The sequence below is a fragment of the Homarus americanus genome, unplaced genomic scaffold (assembly GCF_018991925.1).
Source record: "Homarus americanus isolate GMGI-L3 unplaced genomic scaffold, GMGI_Hamer_2.0 scaffold50281, whole genome shotgun sequence".
Taxonomy (NCBI): domain Eukaryota; kingdom Metazoa; phylum Arthropoda; class Malacostraca; order Decapoda; family Nephropidae; genus Homarus; species Homarus americanus.
In genome coordinates, this window is record NW_024742338.1 from 3018165 (window position 1) to 3045066 (window position 26902).

General features: G+C 36.5%; 2 protein-coding genes across 11 annotated transcripts; one reads left to right on the forward strand and one right to left on the reverse strand.

The window, feature by feature from the left end:
• Window positions 1-955: 955 nt before the first annotated feature.
• Window positions 956-18753, reverse strand: LOC121876824 (transformer-2 protein homolog alpha-like). Of its 7 annotated transcripts, XR_006090822.1 has the most exons (10): window positions 18598-18753; window positions 16674-16770; window positions 14364-14525; window positions 13888-14005; window positions 11519-11581; window positions 11144-11319; window positions 10014-10201; window positions 7939-8014; window positions 3091-3588; window positions 956-2450 (listed from the first exon to the last, which is right to left on the reverse strand). XR_006090822.1 is itself a non-coding variant. In XM_042382262.1 (9 exons), exons 2-8 carry the CDS (start codon window positions 16757-16759, stop codon window positions 7983-7985), a joined length of 825 nt encoding a protein of 274 aa, XP_042238196.1. In that variant the 5' UTR covers window positions 16760-16770; window positions 18598-18753; the 3' UTR covers window positions 956-3588; window positions 7939-7982. The 7 variants fall into 7 exon arrangements, 6 of the variants coding, with proteins under 6 accessions (XP_042238196.1, XP_042238199.1, XP_042238195.1 ...); XM_042382262.1 differs by having other exon boundaries at window positions 956-3588; XM_042382265.1 differs by lacking the exons at window positions 956-2450; window positions 3091-3588 and adding an exon at window positions 3611-4503 and having other exon boundaries at window positions 13888-13993.
• Window positions 18754-19254: 501 nt separating this feature from the next.
• LOC121876822 (prenylcysteine oxidase-like) lies at window positions 19255-26673 on the forward strand. Of its 4 annotated transcripts, none has more exons than XM_042382257.1 (7): window positions 19255-19559; window positions 21177-21295; window positions 21897-22103; window positions 22387-22561; window positions 23864-24072; window positions 24826-24977; window positions 25551-26673. In XM_042382257.1, the coding sequence occupies exons 2-7, from the start codon at window positions 21190-21192 to the stop codon at window positions 26205-26207; spliced, it is 1506 nt and encodes a 501-aa protein (XP_042238191.1). In that variant the 5' UTR covers window positions 19255-19559; window positions 21177-21189; the 3' UTR covers window positions 26208-26673. The 4 variants fall into 4 exon arrangements, with proteins under 4 accessions (XP_042238191.1, XP_042238193.1, XP_042238194.1 ...); XM_042382259.1 differs by having other exon boundaries at window positions 19272-19306; XM_042382260.1 differs by having other exon boundaries at window positions 19300-19319.
• Window positions 26674-26902: the final 229 nt, after the last annotated feature.

The window sequence follows — 26902 nt, forward strand, 5'->3', positions numbered from 1 at the left end:
ATTATTCCGATAATTATTTATATGCGTTACTTGCTCTACCAAACACAAAGACAGCCTGGCGACAGACTGCATGCGTTTTGCCGAGTACTGTTTATGAGAAATAATGCAAATAAAGTATTCTAAATGAATTATTTATATGAAATAAGTATTATGATCAGTAAATATATGCATTACTGGCCATCCTGGACACAAAGACAAACAGAAAATGGCTGGTAAGTGTATAGTGACCTCGAGCGCTAACCGTCAAAACAACACTGTTCCCTCATCTCCCTCGCCACTGCGGCCCCAGGGAAGTTTCTAGAGAGCGAATATATAGTTTTTCTTACTTTTTATTGCTTTACCATTTGAAAAAGGTAAAATATTTTTGGAAAAGTTGAGTTTTCTTGATTTACCCCGCGTGGGGATTAGGCCAGAGTGGCCCGGGGCATAGGGGTTAAAGAATAAATCATTCCAGATGGTTATGCATTATGTGAGAAGATTGAGACAAGATAAAGAGAGCAAAAAGGATGAGAAATAATGAGAGAGAGATAGAGAGAATGAATTGAAAGAAATGTAAAAAGAGCAGTATCATATATACTGTATATCTTACAGAAAAGTGAAAACTCAACCCCTTTAGTGCAAAACACAAAAGCAACTGGGAAAAAGCAATAGTAATACAGGTAGTAGCAGCAGCTAATGTAACTAAGTTCAGGTTAGATTGGGTGAGTGGTTCAGACTTGTAGAAAGAGTGTGAGTGTCTTCCTGTTCCTAAACTTGTTAAACTGTACATTGCTTGACTGCATGCATCCAAAAATGTTAAATAAACTTGCAATCGTACAAAACACCGTCAATGTAGTACCATGGATGTTTCATCTGGGTATGAACACTGATTTCCCTCTCTTGCTGTGGATTCTTTTCTTTTACCTTTTGTATAAGATGGAACAGGTTCAAAGTCAACCATATATCACCTTGACCATCCTGTAACCAATCATACATCACCTTGACCATCCTGTAACCAATCATATATCACCTTGACCATCCTGTAACCAATCATACATCACCTTGACCATCCTGTAACCAATCATACATCACCTTGACCATCCTGTAACCAATCATACATCACCTTGACCATCCTGTAACCAATCATACATCACCTTGACCATCCTGTAACCAATCATATATCACCTTGACCATCCTGTAACCAATTACACTCCACACACCTCTCTATCATTCCAATACTTTTGTCTATAAAACTACAAAATTAAAGATCTCATGACACATACATACAGTAATACTGTTAACAAACATATCAACGCATAATCCTTACCAAAAGTCAACAAATGGATACATGCCAATAACTACACAGGCATAATATTAACATGCTCTTTTGCTAAATCTTTCCTCTTGCCCATTGTGGTAAAAAAAAATCAAAGAAACAACAGGGCCTGCCTCAGCCCCCAGCTGGCTGGTATGGAGGGGTGTGAGACACTTCAGCAAAGATCACTTCCCATCGGCCAACTCGCGCATAACGCAATGGCGAGGAATGTATGTACATTATACACAGTCCTTCACCTAAACTTGAAAAAATTTCACTAGTCAGCTACCATAAATACTAACCCCAATTCATTGCCTACATCAATCTCTCATTGCTGTGCCTTCGTTTGCAGCACCAGAAATCACCAACCCATCACTCACCATATACTGTACAGTACAGGTAAACCCCGATTTATGATATTTTGCTTTAACGATGATGTTTTAAGACCACTCCATCACAAATCGAGGGTTACCTGTAATCCTATGCCTGTACCTCGAGACAGTTTCAGCCACATTACTTTTGCAAAACTTCATCTAACACATTATATCAATTGGTCATTCACTTCTGCTCAAATCAAGAACAAGAATTATTATCAATCACTCCTAAATGCAACCTTCCTTTAATCATCTATAATGCCAAACTTCCCTGGAAAACTCCTTTCTATGGGGGTGACCATGAGGAAAGAGCCTCCAAGCTGCCCTATCACTATCAATTTTGCCATTAATATACACTCCCCTATTCTTTCCTTCTCTTCCATGATGTATGTAGCTCAGTTGTCTCTCCTGACAGCTGCTTCACTGCCTCAACACACACACACTACCATTGTCCTCTCGTATCCTTCTTACATCACCAGTAAACACTTTTCACACAAATAATTCTGTGAGCTTAGGCAATTCTGACCATCCATTATAATATGACTTCATTCAAAGTACTATCAAAGATTCACTTTACCTGTTTTACGACAGAATCCGTTGAGGATAACTTACAGAAACAAGATTATCTTCCAGTGTCAAGGGTGATAAAGCTTGAGGGTATCCTGTTGTTGACTTACTGCATCACTTCACTTGGAACTCTAAGAAGGATATTTAGAATATCGCAAGAACAGAGCTGAAATCACTTCTGTTATATCGCAAGTTGCGAACTTAAAAATAAAAATCTGGAAAGAAAGACAAATTAGCAATAATTGTATTCATCTGGCTGCAATATTCCACTTTGATTTCAGTGTAATTCATCTGTGAAACTTACTGACTGATCAAAACAGACGCAAGTTTTTTTTTAATGGCGTACACAGTGAAAATTATGAAGCCAAGTTGGGTCCACCCAAGAATAACAATAAAGGTGCCCTTTATTATCATTCCAAGGTTCAATAATAATCTTCTATGCTCTGATTCAGTTGCAATCTTTTTTCTCAAAGGCTTACTGGAAGGAATATCTTTTTTTTTTTACAAGGAGCCAAGACTTTTTAACTAAAAAGAAGCCACGAAAGAGAAGCCTTTCAAACGCCTGTTCAGTCAAGAATATAACGTGAATTACTTATGGCGGTCTCAGACAAGATGATAGAACTTTTGGTCCAAGAAATTACCTAACTAATGAAGTAAGCTGTCCACCCTGTTAATGAAGAACTGTAATCCAATAAAGAACTTTGTTCACCTGATAATCAAATTTTTTAAATTTGTTCGTCGTGGACATTAACCCGAATTGACTAGCAACGAACTTTTGCTTGTAAAAAGAAATATGTAAATTAAATTGTCAGATGTTATCTTAAGGTGTCGAACATAATGGAGATGAATGATTACCTCAGTGGCAGTATTGACACTCGCCCATGAGGATGAGATTGATGTGGTGTCAACAAGGATGACGTAATACGCCCTTTTGATCTGAAGCAAATTCTTGCCTTCCTTCGTCTTGCCCCAGATTTTGATCGTGCTTCAAGCTTACTTCCCTTTCGTACTTCCTTCCCTTCTTTTTTTCTTGTGTGCTACCCTCTCCCCGCCTTATTTCCTTCTTCAAATCAACAGTGAATTCTTCATAAGCTTCGCCAAGTGCCCCTTCAAGCTTCAGTAAATTCTTAACGTTTGAGATCTTCACATGCTTCATGAATTTTCAATTCTAGCTTGTTAACAATCCATTTCTTGGTTGACTTTAAATGAGTGAAGAATATTGCCAGCCTGTTCTGTCTTCGCCATAAGTTCTTCTCCAATGCTCCCTAAAGGCCTCTGGCCAGTGCTTCTACTCTTCTCATTCATTAAGATTTCCTTATCTTCCAATATTCACCAATACTCCATTCTTCAAGCCTTGGGATGACAAAAGAAAATATCATTAACATATGTTTATTTATGCAGTGAACCACAACTATTTTTGTCCTTGTACATGTTTGGAACTAAAATATGAACTAAGGTATCAGAGGAGTTGCTCTAACTCTCCTGTCACACACACACACACACACACGCACCTAGTCTACACATTCTTTTTGATATATTCACAATCAATATTTCACTACTATTCATCACACATTATAATCAGCAACACAAAACATTAATAATAAAGAAACAAAAATCTTTACAAAGATATGAATTCATGATAACTTTACTTAGCTAATTGTAATAGCAATGGCAATCACAAGTGCAAATTCCTTTAAACTTATATGTTTAACATAAACACCCTTCGTGTATAACAAAATTCCACATCATCTGTGATTTAAATACTAAAATAATAAGCACAAAACACATTTTCACTTCAAGAACTAATATATTAAGATGGCAAACCAATAAGTAATTTTGGCCAGCTGAAAAAATTTCATAACATGACATAGCCACAACTACTGCATTGTACAAACACCGTTTCATATGTATTTTTACCTAAATATATTTATTATTAATGCCTCAGGGCTATTCATTTGTATATTCAAGTTGGGATTGAGATTTTTGCTCCCTGTACAAGAAGTGTGGCAAGTTATCTAAAAGTGATATAACATTAGGAGACATTGGCACCATTTCTTATTCAGTACAATGAGAAAATGACATTTGTTATGACCTTGTGTAATCTTACACACAACACCTTATGGCATTACATTCTAACAAGGTTTAAGTCTATACCTAATGGCCCGTTACTATCCCAATAAAATGGTTATCCCATACAGGGAACAGGATAAATTTTCCATAACAGCTAAGTCTAACTGACACCAACACCTCAATACCGGCTGTAGCGACCTGAAAAAGGATAGAATTTTGCATAATAAATATTACTTAAAATTTTGATTATTCTGAAAATATTACTAATAAAGATCTATATGATTTTAAGTTTTAATTTAATAAAAAGTATCATAACTGAAACCATAAATATATTAGTAGTATTACAAATAACAATACAGTATACATTTAACATGAATTATAGATTCAAGAAAGAAGTGGAGAGGCATTTTGTACAAGTGTGAACCACTTCCTTGCCACACATCCGACGAACTTTACATAACTTGTACTACTGCCGCCATACAGTGTGACACAGAAGGGGTTAACAGTACTATAATGACACACCACATCTAAGTAAAAATACTGGATTTAACCACACCCTAGCTCAGGTATAATGAACTTATCAAAGTAATGTAAATCTCCAGATGGCATCATTGCCCACAAGCATAGGAACTGATGTCAAGCAGACCTGGTGAAGGTTAAAACATGTGACCGCAGCCCTGGATACTTTTACAAACTTCATGAAAAATAAAAGTAAAAATTACCACAACTCAAATGAAAAATATCAAATATACACTATACGGTAAACCGAGTGTTCTTAAAGGCCACAGGTATACAACTCACATACACCCATGAAGCAAGAAACTGTCAAATAAAGATATCTGGAGTATTTACATAAAATACTTATTACTGTACTGATAAAATATTAATTTCAAACTCCCAAGTTCAGATAACTGATCTCAAAAACTTGAATAATCTTGTGAGAAAAAGAGGTCCTTTCACCCTCAGGTAGTGTGGAAAACCCCTAGTCACCAGCCCAATGATCCACTCTCAAGTATGAACAACTGTGTATGAAAACCATTGCCTCCCAGGTGAATGTTAAATACTGTTGTTACTAAAGATATCAAAACAAACAGTACAAATCCCACTGAAAAACACTACATAAACCATGAAAAGGATGCAAATGGTAACAGGGAAATTTCAAACTCTGGTTGAAAGAACTTGGTGCTGACTATACAGGGGTTGCAATGATGTCACAAAACATAGGTTCAGTTTGCTAATACTCAATGTGATATACTGTATAATAGATCCCGCTTACACCTTGCAACATATGAGCTCCCCCCCACCTTTTTTTTTTTACAAATACAGTCTTTGATTTTGCAAGGCAGGTAAAACAAGTTGCATAGATTGTAACCAAGATGAGTTGGGTTGGGTATAAAGATCCATAACAGAGTAAAGCACTTGTGTAGACCAATGGTAACAATACTCTGAGATGTGTACAAATTACAACCAGGGCTTTTATGAGACAAAAAATTAAGAATAACTTTTTAGGTGGATAAAAACTGTGTGGTAGGATAGTGACTGATATCTCGGGGGTTCCAACCCTAGTCAAAAGGATGTCGCTACTTAGGGTTAGGTAAGACTCTAAGGACGTCTTCACCACAATTAAATCTATTTACTATATTGCTCTTCATATTTTCATGACCAAACAAAACAAAGGTACAATATTTTATACACATGCTTCCATAGAAATTATTTTTTTTACTTCCTATTACTTTTCCTACAATGCCTTAAGCTGTCTAAGTGTTGGTGACCTGGCCAGTTACTATTTTGGAAAAAAATTTTGTCCAAACACTGAAAAGACAGAAACTTAAATAACAAATTAAGTACAAAGACAAAGTAAAAGGAGGCATAAGTATGGAAAGAGAGGGGAAAAAAACTATATAAAGGAAGTCCTCGATTAACAGAAGGGGTATGTTCCTAAAATGTATTCCCATCGAGTCCCATTATATGAGAGATGCATTCTTACAGAAAAAATTTCCAACCCAAAACTTCATAATATACATAATTTTTAACCCTTTTAAACACATTTAAATAAAAAATATTTTAATACATTTTTATATATCATATAGTACTGGAGGCAATAAATTACATAAATAATTGTACAGCATTGTAAAAGTTGTGAAGTGGTGGGAGCAACGTCTCTCCCACACATCGACTGGCGTGACCCGTGAGTGGCGTGCGCAAGCCGTGTCCCGACCGACTCGTGGACTTGCTCCCCCGTCCGGAGTGGAGCTGCCATTTGCGATACTATGTTATTAGACGAAAGAGTTTGACATAATTTACTAACATGTATACATTGACTCAGTGTGATTCATAACTTGCTATGATTTCTGAATATCAGAAAATATTTACCTTAGAGCAACAGTGTATATTACCATTAACAAACATTGTTGCCCCACACACACACACTCTTTCAAAATTTTTCTTCATACAGGATTTATCTGCAATTGGAAAGCTTACACAGTGGCTTATAACTTATCTGTTAATATATGAAGAAAGTCAACAACCTTTTCTAATGCCTCATATTGAAGTTACATAAAAGCAGGATATTAGAATAATACGTAATAGTAACTGCCCATAACTGTTTGCTTCCTAGACCTGAACATTTACCCTCCTAAATCTACCATAGGTATATATAATAATATCTGTACACCGTGAAAAACAATGAACAATTACAGTTGTTTTAATATAAGTAGGTATGGTTCACTCGTCTTTCATTCTTGTAAACAAACTCACAGCTGACGACATGCAGTGATGAAGGTATTGATGGAAATTTCAACTCAAGGTGCTTCTTTTTTTATCTATGGAGTTTAATTTGAATACATTTTTGTGGGCTTGTACGGCATTTTATATACTTACCGTTTCCTAAAAAATTCCCACAACTACGTAATTTTTGGCTGTATAACAAACCTGGTACTAAAATAAAATTTCTGTACGTGTGATATTCTGTATATCGAGGACTTCCTGTGTGTGTGTGTAAAGAAATAGAAGAGACACATCTTCTCCATATGGAATCACTTCCACCACTTTCCTACCTCATGGTGAAGATATATACTGTACTTGAAATCTAAATATTTTTAAAATAACATTTCTCATTTATCATATCAACAGAATTGGAATGAAAAGATCACACCATTTAACTGACGGAAAGGTGAATGGAAGAGACAAATTGGGTCATGAGGTGCATGGCTTTGAATATGGAGAAGAGGAGAGCCAGGGGTTGGTCAAGAATGAATTGGAGAGCCTGCAAGAAACTATGGCAGCTTGGACAGCTGCCATCAGGTAATTATGGCTATCCCACAAAGTGTGGAAAATTTCCATGTAATGGTGATAATTTTAGGAAAAGTGGTTGGGTTACTGATCACTTAACACCAACCAATTAATTTGTGGTAATTAATAATAATAAAACATTAAAGAAAATTAACTAACAAGTGCCCAACACTTTCATTAATTGTGTAAACATCACTAACTGGAAAAGTTATTTCAACAACTTTCAGACATTTTTTGTTGTCGTATAATAATCTCCCTTTCAGATTAATGTATGATGACATACCTGAAAGGGTAAACTATTTTCACTTTGTTTATGGTCAATAGCTACCGCACTGTACTAACCTCAAAAAGCCTTGTAAGTGCAGTCGACATCCATCTTTTTCGGCTTATTTCTGGTATCCACCACGTCTGTTTTTATCTATTTGTTGGGAAACATTAAGATTATATTCCCTGGATTTTTGCTTTTATGTCTGTGTATTAAACAGAACATCAGTGAAATATTTGTATTAGTATGTGGTGAAAAGATATATTGCTGATGATGTGGTACTACCTGCTGTCCACAAACAAACCGTCAGCTGATATGTGACATCATGTGCAACCCCTCTATACTCTTGTTGATTTCAAGAAGTACCCCAGTGAGGGCTGGGAGGAAACTCTCAACAGTAACCAGACTAGAGTGACACAGTACAGTACGTTACTCTGGTACAGTGGCGGAAATGTGTTCCTACAACCCGTGGTAACCAGTGTCTCCAGACGGCAACGTCGCAGTAGTAGTATCACTATTCACGAATGAATGAGTATTGATCGTGTAATGGCGGGCGTGATTGATGGAAAGGTTTGCTATAGGTTGGCCGTTTGAAGACGCAGGTTACCACAGGGGGGTGTAGGAACACATTTCCACAAATGTACATCATAAGCCCCATCCCTCCTATTATTTTTCTACCCAGATTTATATCCCACAAACAAAGTCAGATAAGTGAAAATCTGTGGGGTTAAGGAAAATTCTTGTCCCCTGCACCAGAAAAAAGTAATAAACCCTTCAAATCCATAGTAAATTAAATTTGAAAGTATTTCAAAACCACATTAAAATTAGTTAACATTTCACAACTAACAAAGACAATGAAGGAAGAAAATAATAATAATTATAATATAAACCGCGCTTTCTCCCATCCCAGTTAAAAGCAGCGCTGATCTGATGTATTGCTCCTAGTGTTGTGTAGGGTGATCAAAGGACACGGTAACATCAGAGGGATATTATGGTACACAGCTGCAAGAGGGCCGTGATAATAAGTTTCTTTGTATACTGTACTCAAAACTTCCTATTAATCAATGCTCAAAGGGTTCCACACATCCTTCCTTGCATTACTTCTTAACAGTTCTTTGTCTGTGCATCATTACTAAAAATTGCTAAAACAAACATTCAACCACAAGCCCCAGTCATCTCAATTCATAGTAACTGTCAAGTAAGGTTGTCCTATTCTTTAGAAAAAAAAAATTAATCTTTCTGGTATTTGCCTTTGACATTCTTGCAAACTTAATTAAAATATGATTACTATTCTCTCAAACTTCCATGTAGACTCAGTGAGCTGATTATGCTGCAATTTATCTAGTTTCCTTCAAAACTAGGGATAAGCTATGCCCAACACTTTTGAAGAATCACAACCACTACTCCTCACACACCAGTGTTGATCCAACGGTTGGGTTTCTGATGAGATATTGATTTTCTCTGCCCCCCTTGCAAAATTTCTTTCATGATACAAGGTGGCTTGAACCAAGAGAAAACTCTGAAGTTACTTTCAATCACCTTTTCTGCTCTCACTTACAGTATATCACACTGGCACCTTGCACAAACTGTTTTGCATGGATGTGACTGTTTCACCAAAAAAATTAAATGCATGAACACATGTGGAAGATTGTTGAAGATGATCAGGTTGAGGGGTAGTCATAAAATATCTGGGATAAGGAAGATTCTTACTTCCAAAGACCAATGTTTTGGAACAAACATTAAAAATGAATGAAATAAAAAATTTTCTTGGAACCATTAAATAAAATTTTTGAAGTAAATTCAGGGTACAGACATGAGCTTTCATCATATGACCTATCTCATTTATGTATGAAAAATATGTAAACAAAATTGAAGAAAAATAAAACTTAGTTTTAATGATCTACTTACCACTCAGATGTCTAACACTTTCACTCTCTCTGTCAATTGTAATATAGTATATTCATATCACATATCATACAGGAGGGAAGAATAATACTGTAGAAGATATGAACACATCAAGAAATATGAATTGAAAATAAGGGAACAAAAACAGATCAGCAAAGAATAGAAAACTAAGACAAGAGGAAACCTAAACCAGACAAGAGCAGAAATAACAGAGGGTAGAATGATACGTGTATATAGGTTTACTTACGTGGGGAATATGATCTCGACCGTGAGCGGTATGACCGTCGCTGAGGAGGTCCTCTGTGGTAAGGTGAGGGAGAGCGGCGGCGACCACCGTAGCCTCCACTGTAACGGCCACCGCCACCACCGCCGCCGCCACCGCCGCCACCACCACCGCCTCCGCCGCCGCCACCCCCACGCCTTCCGTATCCAGAACTGAAGACAATATTCCATTTCAGATTTGATGTTATATATAAAAAACATGGAGAATGACACAACAAGCCAACATATATTTGTGAGTAAACAACTTCATCAGGTTTCAAGTGTACCGGGTATGTGTCTGTGTTCTGACACACAACCATGAGCTACCAGATGTGAGAAAAGGACAAATTAAAATAGAAAATAATATGAGCTACAAGCAAGAGTGAGTGGTTGGTTGTCATCACCTGGGGATCAACTCTATAAATTATTTTAATTTAACATACCGGTATCAAAAGAAAATAAGTGTTTGCATTAAAAAGCTTGAGAGAATGGGTTCTCAAAGGCAAGATCTTCTTTGTAACATCTAGGGATCTGAGAATGCACAAGACTAACTTGACAGAAAAGCAAAGTCAGAGGAACTGAAAATAGTGTACAGTACAGTACAGTGTATGAAAAAAACTCTGAATGCTGTAAGAGTACTTCAAAGGAGAGTGAATCATGTGTTACACTGTGTCAGGTTCCTTTTGTTAGTATCACCAAGTCAATGATGTGTAATATCCCCCAAAATGTTAGATAGTTTCATGAATGGTAAAGTATGAGGTTAAAGCAAGAGCATTGGATAAAGATGCACACTTGGTAAATACATTGTAATGATATGCAGTACAAATGCTAAAGTAAAATATCTACATTTGGTACTCTGACACAGTGCAGTACTTAAAACTACCATTTTCACTTATACTACACCTATGACTTTACTATGACACAGTAATGATCTAAATATAAAAATATGCAACAAAATCTAAGGTGAGAATGATGTGTTTGGTTTATGTTGGCCGGTCTATGGAATGGAGAGAAAACACAAGCAGGGGTTGTACACCTGTTCATCTGTTGTGGCACAAGAATTTGGTGTCAAAATCCTCCTTACACCTAGCAAGGGAAAAGAAAAGTTACACTTACTATGTGGGTCTACCCATGTAAATACCAGGGGTAGGTGTATGAGCTCGTTCCGTGATGGAATAGTCTACTCTGATGCGTCGACCATCAATCTCCATCCCAGTGCACTGTTCTTTAGCCTCTGTGGCATCCTCTACGTGCTCAAAGTAGATAAATGCAAACCCTCGAGAGCGACTAGTCTGAAATATACAAAAATGCTTTCAGCTGTAATCCTCTCGTCTCTGAAATAGAATCTGTCTTTCAATCCCTCGTGATATTGCAACACCCCACACTATACTACAGTACCTTTAATTATATTTATTTTGACTAGATTAGACTAGACCTCTATGACATGAATAATGATTCATCTATTCCAAAACCACTTTATAATAAACTTACCTTTGCATCAAGAACAACTTGGACTTTGTTTAATGGGCCGTACTTGCCAAAAAGATGATGAAGCTGAAAAAGAAGGGAAAACAAATTGTTACAACTATTGTATAATACAGTGTAGTACAATTTTCCCTTCATAGAAGCCCTTTCCAACTGTTCTGTAGGAAGGTGGGAACAAAGAGGGTGTTGGTGGTACAGCATTAACATATTTGGGGTACCCTGTAGTGTAGGGAAGACAACTAAGAGATGGATCTTTATTCCTGAAGTTTCGTCACGTCGGAAATAAACCCTCACCACTGGTGTCTGGAAGCAAATTCAATGATCGACTTACCTGCCGTTGTAACCACCATCCTAAATACCGTACAGGGAAATTTAATACAAAAGGTTGTCACTTAAAATCCAGAGGATGACGGGTCTTGGCCTCACTCTAGCAATGCACTCACCATTCAAAGTCCAATCTGTCCTGACAAGCTTTACCCAACTCCTGAGGAGAGGGGAAGTTTCATCCAGGATCAGCCATAAAATGAGATTTCAGTATCAATCTATCACTGTAGGTGCAGTACTTGTGACTGCCTGTAACTGCCATGATGGCACCATACTCATGAATGATAATCATTTACTTCCACAACCCAAACTAAAAGTGTATGTCCCTCAAACACCACTTTAGGTAGTAAGACAACTGGTGTACAGTATAACCTAGAGCTGGGACCATGTGAAGTGTTGGTACCAGTCAACCTAATCATCATTATTTGTCTCATCACAACTAGGACCGCTCACCTTGTGTTATCACTTGTACTTATACCTGAAGAAACTTAAAAGGGTGATAGTTTGCATTCAAGCTAAATTTAAATAAATAAATAAATAAATACTGTATACACCTAGACCCCGACTTACGACGGGGTTAGGGACCCAAATCCAGGTCGTAAGTCCGACATAGATAAAAAAAAATAAAAAAATAAAAATTTTTTTTTTTTTTAATAAAAAATCTACAATGAAATACAGTACAGTGAAAGTAATAAATAATAAGGAATGGATACAGTGTGACTGAGCACTTAACCTTTAATGTAGTCAGCTGAATGCACATGGGGCCCCCATAATTTTCTAATTATACATGGAAACTACATTAACTGGAAACATTTCGGTATAGAAAATGCGTGTGTCATTTTAATTTTTTTTTTTTTATCTATATCTGAGGCGGTCGTAAGTCCCGACGGTCGTAAGTCCACGTAGTCGTAAGTCGGGGTCTAGGTGTACACACACACACACACACAGTGATATCTCCGTTACCTGGAACAATTGGTGCAGAGCAGTTCCAGGGAATGAGACATTTCCAGGTAACGAGACGACTCTCGTACCCAGAAAAAAATCCACCGTCCCCGGAATTTTCCAGAAAATGTGCCCCTCGGAAAATCGTTCCCAAAGCCGGAATTTTCCGGAAAATCCCGAATGCCACAAGTTCACCTAACATAGGACATCCGTCTCTCTGAGGACTAGAAAAACTTTTTAAAATGTCATATGTTTCCTCTCCACGGATCTTCCTGTGATTTCTTCCTTTAATTGGTGGTTGTTTTGACTAGACAAATACTGTATTGTATTCTCATTTCCCTTTGCCATGTTCATTGGTTGCTGTTTCCTGTATGTGTACAGGTTTTTCGTAGCTGGTTTTGCCTCATCAAACACACTAATACACTTTTATCTAATTTGAGATGAAGTGTCCACAAAAAAATGGTTGAATGTCTAAGAGGGATAAGCTAAACATTGAAACATTTTACTCGCCATCTGGGAGCAAATGACAAGAAGCACGTCGTGCTACAAGCACCAATTAATAGTAGTGGTGAATCTTTAGCATTGTTTTATTTGCCATTGTGGATGCAAATTACAACTTCATGCTATCTTTATAAATACAGGATGAAGCTCCCATATCTGGCAAATCCCCCGAAAATAGCAATGTTTTTGAAAAATCCTTTATCCAACAAACCTCCCGTTGAACGACAGCATCTCGTAATTTCACCGGTTAGCTGCTAATGTTTTAGTGGTGCACCAAATGCTCCGACTATTCAGTTAGTTTGTTTGAATTCCCAGCTAAGGGTGGCAATGTGCTTATTTAAGTGCTACACAGTTTTATTCTACCTTTATTGAACCGCACATGGCTCCTAAACGTAAAAAAAAAATGAAAAATATAAAACTATTGTTGGAGGTGTGAATAAGCGGCAGCAGTGTATTAGTAACCTATTATAAGTACATGAGAAATACTAACTTCTAAATAATGGTAATTTCCTTTATCCGGGTGAGAGCCGGTCCCACGGTTGGTACTACAATACAGCTTTATAAATACTGAGTAGGACAACACTAGAGACTAGAAGGCAATTCCTCACCTGCCTCTCTGTAGTATAGAGGCTCAGTCCAAATATGCCCAGGCAAGTACTTGGGCTGGGGTCTTCCCGATCTCCATGATGGCGCCGGCGATTTGACATAGGTGACCTTGATTGAGACCTAAGAATCAGAAAAATCACCAAATTTATCCGAGCCCTATTTACCAACACCTATAACTGATGGGAGTAGAACGACAACTGAAATTCAACAATTAGAAGAAAAAGATTAATAAAATGCACATGAAATTTAAGAATTCCCATCCAAATCCTCACAGGTTATTCAAATTGATTAAGCAAGTCTGCATGCAACACCTTTAATAGTGACACTAATGAAAATTTACAAATACAAAACAAAGTTAAGAACTTGCACGATCAATAAACGGATTTTGCCCTGACTAACTAGCTATATAAAACTCATTAGTGTTGGGGTGAACACATGTGGCCCACATCAATAACACTAAATTTCAACCCCAGCATACCTGTTGCTCCGACGGTTTCTTGAGTATGAAGGTGAGCGAGAGTATCGACGGCGTGACGAGGAGGAATATTTGTCATCGCGGTATCGATCCTCGCGATATTTTGGTGATCCAGACCTCCGAGAGGAGTGTTTGTAGCTATCTCGACGTTCTACTGATCTCGATCTGTTGTAAAATATAAAATCACATGGAAGCTGTAACAGCTGCCATTTAATACAGTAATACTGGGAAAACTTACTTCTTACAAAACCATTCAGTCATGACATCCATGACACTACAGTACATACCAACACCAAAAATTTATTTACCAGAAGATGCAACAGCCATTTCTCCAAACAATTAGTTATCTGTAACCTATATATTTTTAATTTATTTTACTACAGTTCAGTAAAGTAACCCTGGATAATGTGCGCATCATGACTCCATGAACCAACTCCTAAGATGTTAATACTATTACAGTGACAAGATGATTACTTCTTCACACATTACCACTTTATTCTAAAGAGGATTAAAAACACTTTTACCTGTAGTATACACAAACATAAAAAAACATTATATATCATATGTGCATATACAAAGTGAACTTTCTGAAACATTAGCAGTCATATGTGCATTGGCAACATGGCATGGGCAATGCCTTACATTAAACCTATATAAAACTGTTACTTTATTGAAAAAGAAAACCAAGAACTGTAGTAAAATTAGTGTAATTATTGCCAGCACCACATTCTCAACCTGTATCATGAAACTGGGTGTCACCTGTACAGTACAGTATTAGTAGTATGCACCACCACCAAGAACTTGTTACAACCATTATATGATGATCATATAATATTCTTTGTTATTCAATTCCTGAACAACAACCATGAGTTGTTTTCTGTAATCACTAATATATTTCAGACAAACCAGAATATGAATTTTTTTAATAAAGTACTGCAGAGATATATTAAGAGAACTGAAAAGTATAAATGTATAATTGGCTAACATAATCATCAAATATGTACAGCTGAGAATAGTAATATATGGAGCTGAAAAAGTTAGACCGAGTTTCACCAAGCATCATCCTGACAAGCTATATAGAAACTCCAGGGATATAAAGGATGTGAATAACTTTATCACACACAACAGGATGAACATGAGTAGATATTTAACTTGATAAGGTTGCACCGAACGGCCTATCTTGACGGATGGGGGACATTTTCATTATCCGGCTGGTATAAATTTCAAACTTTATATACGTACAGTACTGTATACTGTATAAATAAATGATAATAGGTAATAAAAGGATACACTAAGGACTGAGTTGGACTCGTTTATTATTAGTCTTTGATTGTTCTAATTTTCTCTATAGTGTTGTCTCATTTGTTACAAAAGGTGAGATATAACTGACCAAATGGTGTTATCATTGTGGTGGTCATTACCCTCAGTTTTGGTTAACATTTCATATACTGGAACTGTAGTAACTTTTTTTTTTCATCTTTAATAAATTGTCTTAGTGAGATGCTTGAGTGATCCAATGTATTGTTATGCCGAGGCATAATTTCGTAATACAATTTTGTAAACTAGGTGTTTTGATAATTTTATATCTCAAGCAACAGTTATTTGGGCAAATTTAGTTAAATTTACGTGTACCTGTATACAGTACATTGATGTATTAATTATGCAAGAATTTTCAGGAATGTATTACCCTTGAAATGGTGATGGGAATGAACGTGGTGATGAAGCGGGTAAAAACAGTGGTGACAAAATGGGCACACCCCATCTAGAATCATCCATGTCTATATGTATGACCATTTTAAACATTTACATCGCCAAGTTTATAAATTGAAACTGCCAAATCTATTAGCCTGAAATCTGTAAATTGCAATAAAGTCATTCTAAACCACATAAGTGTGAAATATGTATTTGTAGTGCAAAGTTTGTAAAACGGAATAACATACTGTACTTATGTTATGAGATGCAACCACTTATAAAGCCTGCATTACATTTCACTGCACCTTCCTACAAGATTTACATTTTTTAATTTTTAATCAGATAAAGCTAAAATGCACGGTATATACTGTATACTGATAGGTATAGATTATCTCTTGAATTGGGTGTAAGTAATCTTGGGTGTGACGTATCTCGTGAGTTGGGTGCGAGTTGGCGTGGGTACGAGTTAACCTTCTTGGGTACGTGATGACCCTCACCCTCTGGCAAGATAGTAAACCCACTTTCCAGTGCATCATGATGAATTTCTCCCACTTTTCAGCTGAAGATGGTAAATGATTATCACTAACACATGGAACAGTCCTAACACTACTGTACTCTCACCTTGAGCGGGAGAAGGAAGGGTCTCGGGACCTTTCATGAAGCGGTGAAGTGCCATTGTTGACACTACGTCGAGGTGACTCACTCATGTTTAGTAAACCTGAAAAGTGTTTAACATATCAATGATGAAACTGCAAATACAAAAAATAAATAAAAATACTGGAATATGAGTTTTAATTTACAACTGGCATACTATTACTAACAAAGTACAGGCTTAAAGCAAGTCTTAGTTGCAAGATGCACCTGTTTTCTAAATTCATCACCCTGAATACTGGATTTTCTTTCCTTAAATCAGGGCTGTTCAACCCTTGGTCTGCCATCCCATCTCCATTTATAGGTACAGTACATGGTCAGTACTATGTAACCTATGCTACCTATTTCCAGAAAAAGAACACGATTAAGAAATTGCACAAAACAGTTCTGTATGATGCAATGTGCCTATTAACATTCTTGGTGAAGTGTCAACTAGGTGACCCACCACAAGCCAGCAAAATATATATATATATATATATATATATATATATATATATATATATATATATATATATATATATATATATATATATATATATATATATATACTGTAGTAATACGGTATATACTTCAGACAGCTTCACAACTAAGCATTTCTTGAAATTGCAATGAAGTTTCTTATGCAATGTTGTATAAGCTAAAGGTTTGGACCCGAGAAATAGCCTCCAAGAAAAAGGGGAATTTTTCCTGGTAAACATCCTTCCAGCATAAGTTAAACCGGTAAGTTTCCACTAATGTTACTTTACCGTGAGTGTGCTGATTAGCTAATTGTCCATTACTGGCGAATAACATAACTATATTTGACCATGACTGGCAGTATTTGGCATTTATTTTGCCCAGAGTCGATCATTGTGTAGCTGTAAACATACCTTACAATATTTCTGTTGTGTATGGAAGCTTATCATTATAAAAGATGCAATATTTACTACAACCTAATAGAACCTGACCTAGCCAACCAAAAAAACCTACCTAACCTTAACTAACTTCCTAGCAGGTGGGGGGGGGTCTATTAAACAGAAAGTACTAAGCCAAACAAAGTGCTCTCACGGTAAAATAGCATTGGTAGGAACTTGGCTGATCATGACAAAATATCCAATACGAAATAAATACAAATTGCAGCAATGCTTGTTACTGTATCAAAGGCACAATGACTGGTGTTTAGGGGAAATTGTTCAAGGGAAAAATCCTAATAGTTTTTAGCCTAAACGTGATAACTTTTACCTTTCTGTATGAGCTAGTAATGTATACCCTAGCACTGTATTAAAATTTATTAAACTTCCAAAGCTTAGTCATTTGATTAAGATTCTAGTTCCAATATTTTTGAGGATATAAACATGTTCGCGCACTGGTGGTGAAAAAGAATACCTAGTTAGTTAAGTTGAGCCGTGTCAGTTGATGGCTACCTCAGCCTTTGTTAATGTTGCGGTAAACGTGTGGCGGCCACAAGGTCACTCACCACCACTCTTTCCATACTAACATGTAAGCCACCCTTTTAACTATCACTAAATATAACACAAAACATGCTTCAAACAACAAAATCCAATATAATAAGTAGCTACACTTAAAATGAAGTTTCGTAAAAACGAGGTATTGTTCTTGCAGTAGCCATATCTGGCAACCCCATTAGATATTTTGAGGAAAAATCACCAAAACCTCGTTTAAATACTCCACAACAAATATTATAACAATATATAAACACAAAAAACACTGGTGACATGTCGAGTGAGTGAACACGATATATTACACCATTTCTAAGGAACACAAGGTCAGCAAAAGGCAGCGCGTCTCCAGCTCCCCCACAACGACCAGGGAACTCACCAAGCTAAAAACTTTATCATCATCTTCTTGCCAACAAATTTTCTGTTACCTATACAATGCCTGTCTCTATACTCACCTTTGGAGGTTAGTGATCAAGAGAAAAAACTTGGCATACGTCCAGGACGAGGAAAAAATGAGGGCACCAATGAACAATCTCCTGAGCCAGCTAAAGCCTGCCACACTGAGCCTCCGTCGAGTGTCGTTGTGCGCACGCGCTCTGAGGCCGCCTGTAGCCCCTGCTGGTGCTCTAACCCTTTATCCCTTTAACACTGTTGTTCATCGGTAAACATAAAAAAATCTAAATAATTATTGATTTAATTAGTCAAATATAAAATGAAGCATAAATAAATATACGACTATGAATAAAAACACAAATGCGTGTGAAGAACTTTATTTTTTTACTAGTTAACCATGTGACCAAAGTGTTCTTTATGATGTGGTATTCTTCACAGGTAGCGGGTCATTCAGAGGTCACCAAGAAGATAATAGGTGTTAAGGGATAACTCAATCTTCCTCTGTATTCCTTGGTATAAACAATGTCTTCGATTGTGTTACTGTACAAGGTGAAACTTATAAAATTCTCTCTTTTTCTTAGTACATATATTCATAAACAGTCCCGCATATGTATTTAGCATTCAAAGTTTTGCTTAAGTTGGTATTCTGATAAATTTTGAGTGAATTATGAAAAATAAATACTTTACTTTTGTTCGCAATCATATTGAACAGCTTCGAACAAGTGATCATGCTGCAGTGAGCGAGTCGATCAGTGGAAGAAGGGCGACAGTGTAATAAGAGAAGGTGGTTGTAACTATTGGTTTATTAAGGCTGCATCAAGATAATTAACCACTGTCACGTGATTACTGAACCTCATACACCTCCTGATAAAGTTTAAGAAAGGAGCTAACCAATACAATTACTGTATCAGGATTTTACGATGAATATCTGATAAATGTGTAGAGAAGGAGCACCACCCAGTCCAAGCAAGCTTGATAGTGATTGCCGGTACTCTTGTAGGGTTGTGTTGTACAATTCAAGAAGGTACTGTACTGATTTATTTTTATTTATTTTATTTTATTTTTATTTTTATTTTTTAGATTTTTTTTTTACGGGGAATAGCCCACCCAGGCACAGGTCATCGTCCCACCTGGGGGGAGAAAAAAATAACAATAAAAAGAAATTAAAGATAGAAATGGAAAAGGTTATATTAATCTACACCATGAAGATGCTGGAAAACCAGCTTTTTAAAGCGAGACAGATTGTATGAGTGTGCAAGCACAAGAGGGCAGAGCATTCCACAGTTTGGCTGTGTGAGGAAAGAAGGATGTACTATAACGGGTTATTCTAGTGTGACCGACATCCACAGAGAAACTGTGGACAGGACGTGTGTTACCAGCCCACGACCTTGCCAGCGGTACGCAGGATGCCAAATCCACCGAACATTGCCCGTTAAAGTAGTACCCGTAAAAGAGAGAGTGAAGCAACATTGCGGGGAAGAGAAAGGGAAGTAAGACTCTACTAATTGAGGAGAATTAATAAGACGAAATGCCTTTGATGGAGTTATCTCGAAAAGGAACTCTACTTCAAATTTTATTTCGTTAGGATTTGGTAGAGGTCATGACATGATAATCCTGGAGCAGATGGCTAGCACCAGAACACATTCGATTTCGTTCATTTTTCCACAAATGTTCTTTGGATGATAGTAAGTAAAAAAAATTACAGCAATGCACAGAACTTTTGTTGCTTTTTGGTTGCTGAGCAATGTGTTTTTCTGATGTTTTTTGTTGTGATTAGAAGGAATGTGACCCTGATTTTTGCCGCCAATTAGCCGTGGTTGTCCACTTGTAAAAATTTACCCATTTTTATTACTTACTGTCATCTCACCACTGTCATAGGTTTCAGTGTTCCACAACTTACACACTTCATGGTTAAGTTCATCGGATAATTATTAACGACTGACCCGCCGCCAATTTTTCATCAAAAATTATTAAAAAAATGCTGCAATTTCACTTTGTTTTATAGTGGACACTGACATAGTTTGTGCAAATGTGTTAAAGTGTTTATTTCTAAATTAAACAAAACCTAACCTTATTAAAAAGAAAATCAAGTAGCATAGGAGTTGTTAGAAGAGCACCAACCTAACCATGGGGCTCCATCCCCAGGACCCTCAGGTATATTAAACAGAAAGAACTTACTATGATATGGTGTAATTTTATGTTTTTTTGTGGACGGCCCTCAAGCATACACCGACTCACTGAGCATCGGGGTCAATCCGACTACCTGATGGTGGAGTGTTTTGACTAAGCTTATACAGTAGTTAGTCTTTCTTCACCTAGTGTAACTGTTCTCAAAGGGAATAGTGCAGTACAGTAACATATAATGCAGAATAGCATAGTTAGGTACAATATTTATATTTCTTATCACTGAAGTAATTGTTCTGCACAGTACAGTATATCAATATGTTGCACCACTGTTATTACTAAACCTTTTACTATTGTGTCATATTAACTTTTTGGTATTTCTTGTGGTTAGTGCCAGTGACTTTATTAAAAATATTTAGTGATATGTATTCTCTTTTAATTTTGTTTTGCTTTTCTTTTTTCTTTTCTTTTTTTTACATCACAAAAATCTGATATTCTCTCATTTTCTTTGCTGCAGAAATAACTGAAATATGCTTCAAGTTTGGAATCTTTGCTTACTGGGGCTGCTGACACAAGTGAGGACATCAAAGGCCCTACGGGATGTTAGTGGCTTTGATACAGCCCCTCCAAAAATAGGTGACTATTAACCTGTATTGTTGTCTGTGGCTGAATTGTCCAGAGAGAATTGTGTAATATTTCAGTGTTGAAACCCAGGAACCTTCTCATCATTAATGGCTGGGAATAGTATATACTGTACTGTACATCTATTAGTTATACTGTACCTTCAAAAAGCAACCTTAGCTTTTAAAAATGGGTACTGTATTATAAGCAACAATGGTCCGTCAAGGTTAAAGGCTAATGAGTCGTAACATCACACCAGCAATGCACATTCCTTTTGGCATTGCAGAACCAAATCATTCAGATCAGCCATACCTTTTTTTGGTACAGACATGAGTCTCACATTGTCTTCATATACAATAGAAACCCTCTAGTTTGAATGCTTTTGGGGCTGACTTTGTGGTGAATTTGAGAATATTATGAGGTAACAAGTGACTTATGGCTACAATGGACCTTAGGATCAAACACCAAAGACTCCATAAATTATCACATATCACCCCCACATTAGGCAAGCATTTTCTACTTAATTTACGGGGTGCTTTCCTATTGTTTTATCGTAAAAATAATTCAGGACCTATACATATACAGTAAATATATATTTATATTTTTTTTCATACAGCAATTATTGGAGGTGGTATAGGAGGTACATCAACAGCTTACTTTCTTAAGGAGCTGTTTGAAGACAATGCCATCATTGACCTCTATGAGTCAGGGGCAATTGGGGGACGTTTGGCCACACTTCCAATAGCTGGATACAACTATGAGGTTGGTGGCAGTATCATACACCCCAAGAATCAGTACATGGTGGATTTTACATCAAAATTTGGTAAGTGTTTGATTTTGTGCTTGTAGTATAAGTTACAGAGATGATTGTAGGTGTTAGAGATCTGTATTGAGGTAAAGCCTTATAAATTTTACTTTAAATATTTGTTTACATGTGTCTTTCAGTAAGTACTTGTAGTACATAACAAACTTTTCATTTTTCATTAACCCACGCACACCCATATCTTTCTGGTGTACTATTATGATCTGTTCACATGGGCCCTCATTTTGTTATACTCTTTATTATTATTATTATTCCGTGTTAAGCCAACTAATTAATGTTTCAGGCTTGCAAAAAAGCCGTGCCTGCTCTGGAAATGTGGGGTTGTTTAACGGTGAAGAGTATGTGTACCGAGATGACTCTTACAAGTTTGTCAACTTTGTCAAACTCCTCTGGAGGTATGGGTGGGATGTGTATCGTCTTAAACAGTTGACAGACGAAATGCTGACAAACTTTGCCAGGTAAGACAGTTTATAAATATTTTAAGATTATAGAATTTTTAGTTTAATTCTTTGTAGAGAAGTAGATTTATGAAATAGTGTGTGTGAGACAAGCCCTTTATTGTACAACAGTTTGTATGTAGGTTATTGCAGTTGTAAAAGGTATAACAGCTTTGTGAGTTTTCATGATATGCTGTACCTAATTTTCTCCGAAGTACTGTATATCTAGTGCTGATTGTACCTGTACGTAAGTTGCCATATCCACTGACTTAAAAATGAGGGATTAATACTGTAATTTCATTTTATAATGAACTTGGATCAGAGAACTCGGATCACTTTATGCTCTGTAGGGATGCTGAAGAGCTGGACACAGGTGCAGTTGAGCCTAGACTCAGTTTTTTAGTTTTAAGGGTGGAATTTCAGTATCTGTCCTTCACATTTCAGAGAAAGGCAGATTTTCTCCTTTTAAAGAAGGAAGTATTTTGTTGTGTGATAAAGTTATAGGACAGCTAGTCTTTAAAGCTCTTGAGTTAAGTAGTCTTTACCTGAGATCAATGGTTTTGAGAAAGACTAGGTCCCTTAATTTAGAGATAAATTACCTGCACGTGACATAGATCACTAGTACTAGCAGCCTATTTATATGTTATGCCTCTAGCCAGGAATGTGTATGAATTGGTTGGGGACAAGTTGGCCTTGGCACGAGTTGATACTTGACCTTTACATATAGATACTGTACAGCACAGGAGTTTTAAAGAACTACCCAACTTAGAAAATGTTTTAGTGCATTACATTACAGTACTGTACTTGACATTTTTTAATGTTTCATGATATTGTTAGAAATTTACTTAATGGAATTTATGAATATGTTTGTGTATGGCTGATTATGATGTGTACTTATTACATACGGTACAAGTATTTCTAGATACTGTATGCCTTAACCATTATGAGTTTAATGAAATGTAAAAGATAAAAATATTCTTAGTACAGTATATGAAGTTTTTCATCAGAGTAAATACAGTTTGACATTCTCTGTGTTTAGTGTAAATGAATTGCATATTGTCAGACATATCTACTGTAGTAACAAGCAACTTGGCCAGTACTGTATCTCCAAGCTCTCACACATGTACATAATGCTATATTAATAATAATAATAATACAATACAGTAATAACAATAATGTAATACAGTACGGTACTGTACAGTAATTATAATAATAATAATTATAATACAGTGTAATAATAATGATGCCAATAAACAAATTCTAGTTGCTACCCAGAACTTCACTTTTTAATTGCTGTTTAGTTTTTATTTTATTTTATTTCAGGATTTACACTCTCCAGACAGAAGGACACGCTTACCAGAATGTGACCTCCTTGCTGTATGATATGGATCCCATGTTCTCCAAGATGACACATAATTCCTCAGCTGCATGGCTAAAGGGTTTTGGTTTCCACGACCTTATGATCAGTGAACTAATTACAGCAGTTACTCTGTGCAATTATGGACAGACTCCCGACGTGCATGCTTTTGTTGGTGAGTAGTGTTGTGGTGATGGGTTCTTGGGATGGTTAGCGCAGGATGATGCTAAAGTTTGATAAATAAATAAAAAAAAAGGTGACTTCATTGATCGAGTGCAAAACTATGTCTACTTGTTATTTGGCAGGTGCAATGTGATTTATTATGCTTGTGTTTTAATGAAATAGTTTCTTAACATTCTTAATCTTGGATACTGTATTGGTGTATGATCCCCTCTCAATTATAGAATCTTGTGATGATCAGTGTTGTTAGGTAGGTACTCTTGTCATGAAGGTTCTCAGTGTTGTCAGGTAAGCAGGTACTCAGTGTTGTCAGGTAGGTACCCAGTATTCACCCTTTTCACTTTGAGCATTTTCTCTTCCCACTTTTTACCTTACTGATATGTATACCTCACCTCTGTCATCTCCACTATTCACCTTATTTTCAAATGCATCTTGTTCTCACTTCTTGGCCTCCAGGTACTTTCTTTATCACAACCCATCATCCAATGCCTTATACAATCTTTTTCTTTTCTCCTTCATCACTCTGTCTACTTCTTTCCACCACCATTCTATTACATTCCTGTCTGTGCACTTTGTCCAGCCACAGGCCTTGTCAGCCACTCTTAATAGACCGTTCTTTAACATAGCCCAACAACTTGCCACATTACCCCACTTTTTGTTGTTGACCAGTTCCACTCTTCGCATGCAGCATAAAATGCTTCCTTCGTGAGACAAAATCATATACTGTAAATAGATTGCATCTCTATAGGATCTGTGGCTGTGGCTGCTGCTGACCCACAACTATGGTCAGTTCGTGGGGGTAATAAGCGTGTGGCCGAGGAACTGCTCAAACACTCACGTGCTGCATATCTCAGACGTCTTGTGGCTGAGATTACTCCTAATGGCCAGGGACATTTTAAGGTGAGTCAGTCAAGTGTTGCCATTTATTATTTGTTCTTGAGGTATTTGATTATAAAGTAAGGTTCCACCACCTGCCTTTCTGTAAAAACATTTCTCTACTGTTATCCTCGTGTAAAAAATGATGGCAAGGAAAACAGTTAATTTGAAACTTAGTGGATAATTGTAGTCTTGAAGCATTTGAAACACTGTGGAAGTCTTGCATCAGTCCCTTAATAATAAATGCCTTTAATTTTCTGTGAAGCTTTGGTTTACCTATGTGAGTCATTTAATTAGAGATACAGAGGTTGACATCTCCCTGGACAATATTATTTCTTACTTTATTTCACACCACCTCACTATATGATGACCAAGCACGCCAAGCTACCCCCCAGTCCTGACACGGTGTTACTTGGCAGGTGGATTTTTTTTTTTTTTTCCCCATTGTCTAAGGTCTTGTTTCATAATCTTTTATGGTAATACCTTGTGAGAGTTTTCACCTGTGCAAGATCAGTGGTGAAGAGGATGAAAAGTAAAAGTATGAGATAACTTTGTGTAAGGTATAGTAACCACAGTATTGTAAATTATCTTCAACAGGTTACTTCCAGTGAAACAGAAACCCCAGATTCAAGAGTTTTTTCCGAGGAAAATCCATCAAATATTGCCGATTCGGATTTACGGAGTCAAGACTATGACATTGTTGTAATTGCAGCCCCTCTCACCAAGGATAATAACAATATCAAGTTTGTCAATTTTACGAAGGAATTTGATTTTCCAGGTCATTATGAAAGAATTATATGCACAATGGTACAGGGAAAAGTCACGCCTGAAAGTCTTCTATTAACACCAGATGACGCAATTGATGAAATTTTAGTGACAAATCCAAAGCTCATGTTTAATTCTTTTGGAAAGCAATGTCCTGTAGATGCTCATGACTACTCTTATGATAATCCAGATGTGTGGAAAATATTTTCATCAGCACCTTTAGAAGAAGATCAGTTAAATATATTTTTTAGTAAGCGTAACTCAACAAATGTTATAGATTGGTTAGCATACCCACACTATGATTCAGACCAAAAGTTGGGAGACTTTGAGTTACTACCAGGTATGTATCATGTGAATGCCATTGAATGGGCAGGAAGTGCCATGGAGATGAGCATAATTGGAGCAAAGAATGTAGCACTGTTAGCATACAAGTATTGGCTGCAAAATCCAAATGCTGGTATGAAGATGCCTTTAAAAGATGAGCTGTAATATACATTTACTAATAACCTGTAGTCATGTTCAATCTAATGTACGTGAAGAAATTTTTTTTTTCACTCCTGGTAATCTTTAAACTTGGTTACAAAGATTTTCTTGAAAGCTGGTGCAAATGAAGTCTGACTGAAATTATTATCTTTGTGGAATTTTTGATTTACTGTATATCTTTACTGACACTTTAATTATAAAGTGAGAAGTTATTTATTGTCATTTGAATATAATTTGTGAGGTACCCTTTATATATATGCTGTAGTACAGTTGGCCCTCAATATTTGTGATGGTTACATTCTTAAAAAGCTTGTGAATGCTGAATTTGCAAATGTAGACAACTTGGTTCAAAGGGAAAAAGGGGGGTTGTGTCCTTACACTACTTAACATAGAAAGGGAAAATGGTAAACATTTGAGATCAATGACTACAATAAACATTGTACCTGTAAATAATAACAACTATCAAAATTAATGTATTTCTTAGTAACCTTTGATGATAATGATTTGTAGTATTCTTTGTGATAGTGTTAAGTGCACAAAAATTTACATTTCAAGAAGGTGTGCATCAAAGTTTAAAAAATATGTACACTGTATAGCCATAAATTGTTATTCATTGTGATATTCAAAATTATATTATTTTCACCTTTTTCCATAGTTCTATGTTTCTGTCTTGCAAAATAAGCCTGACACACTAGACTGAA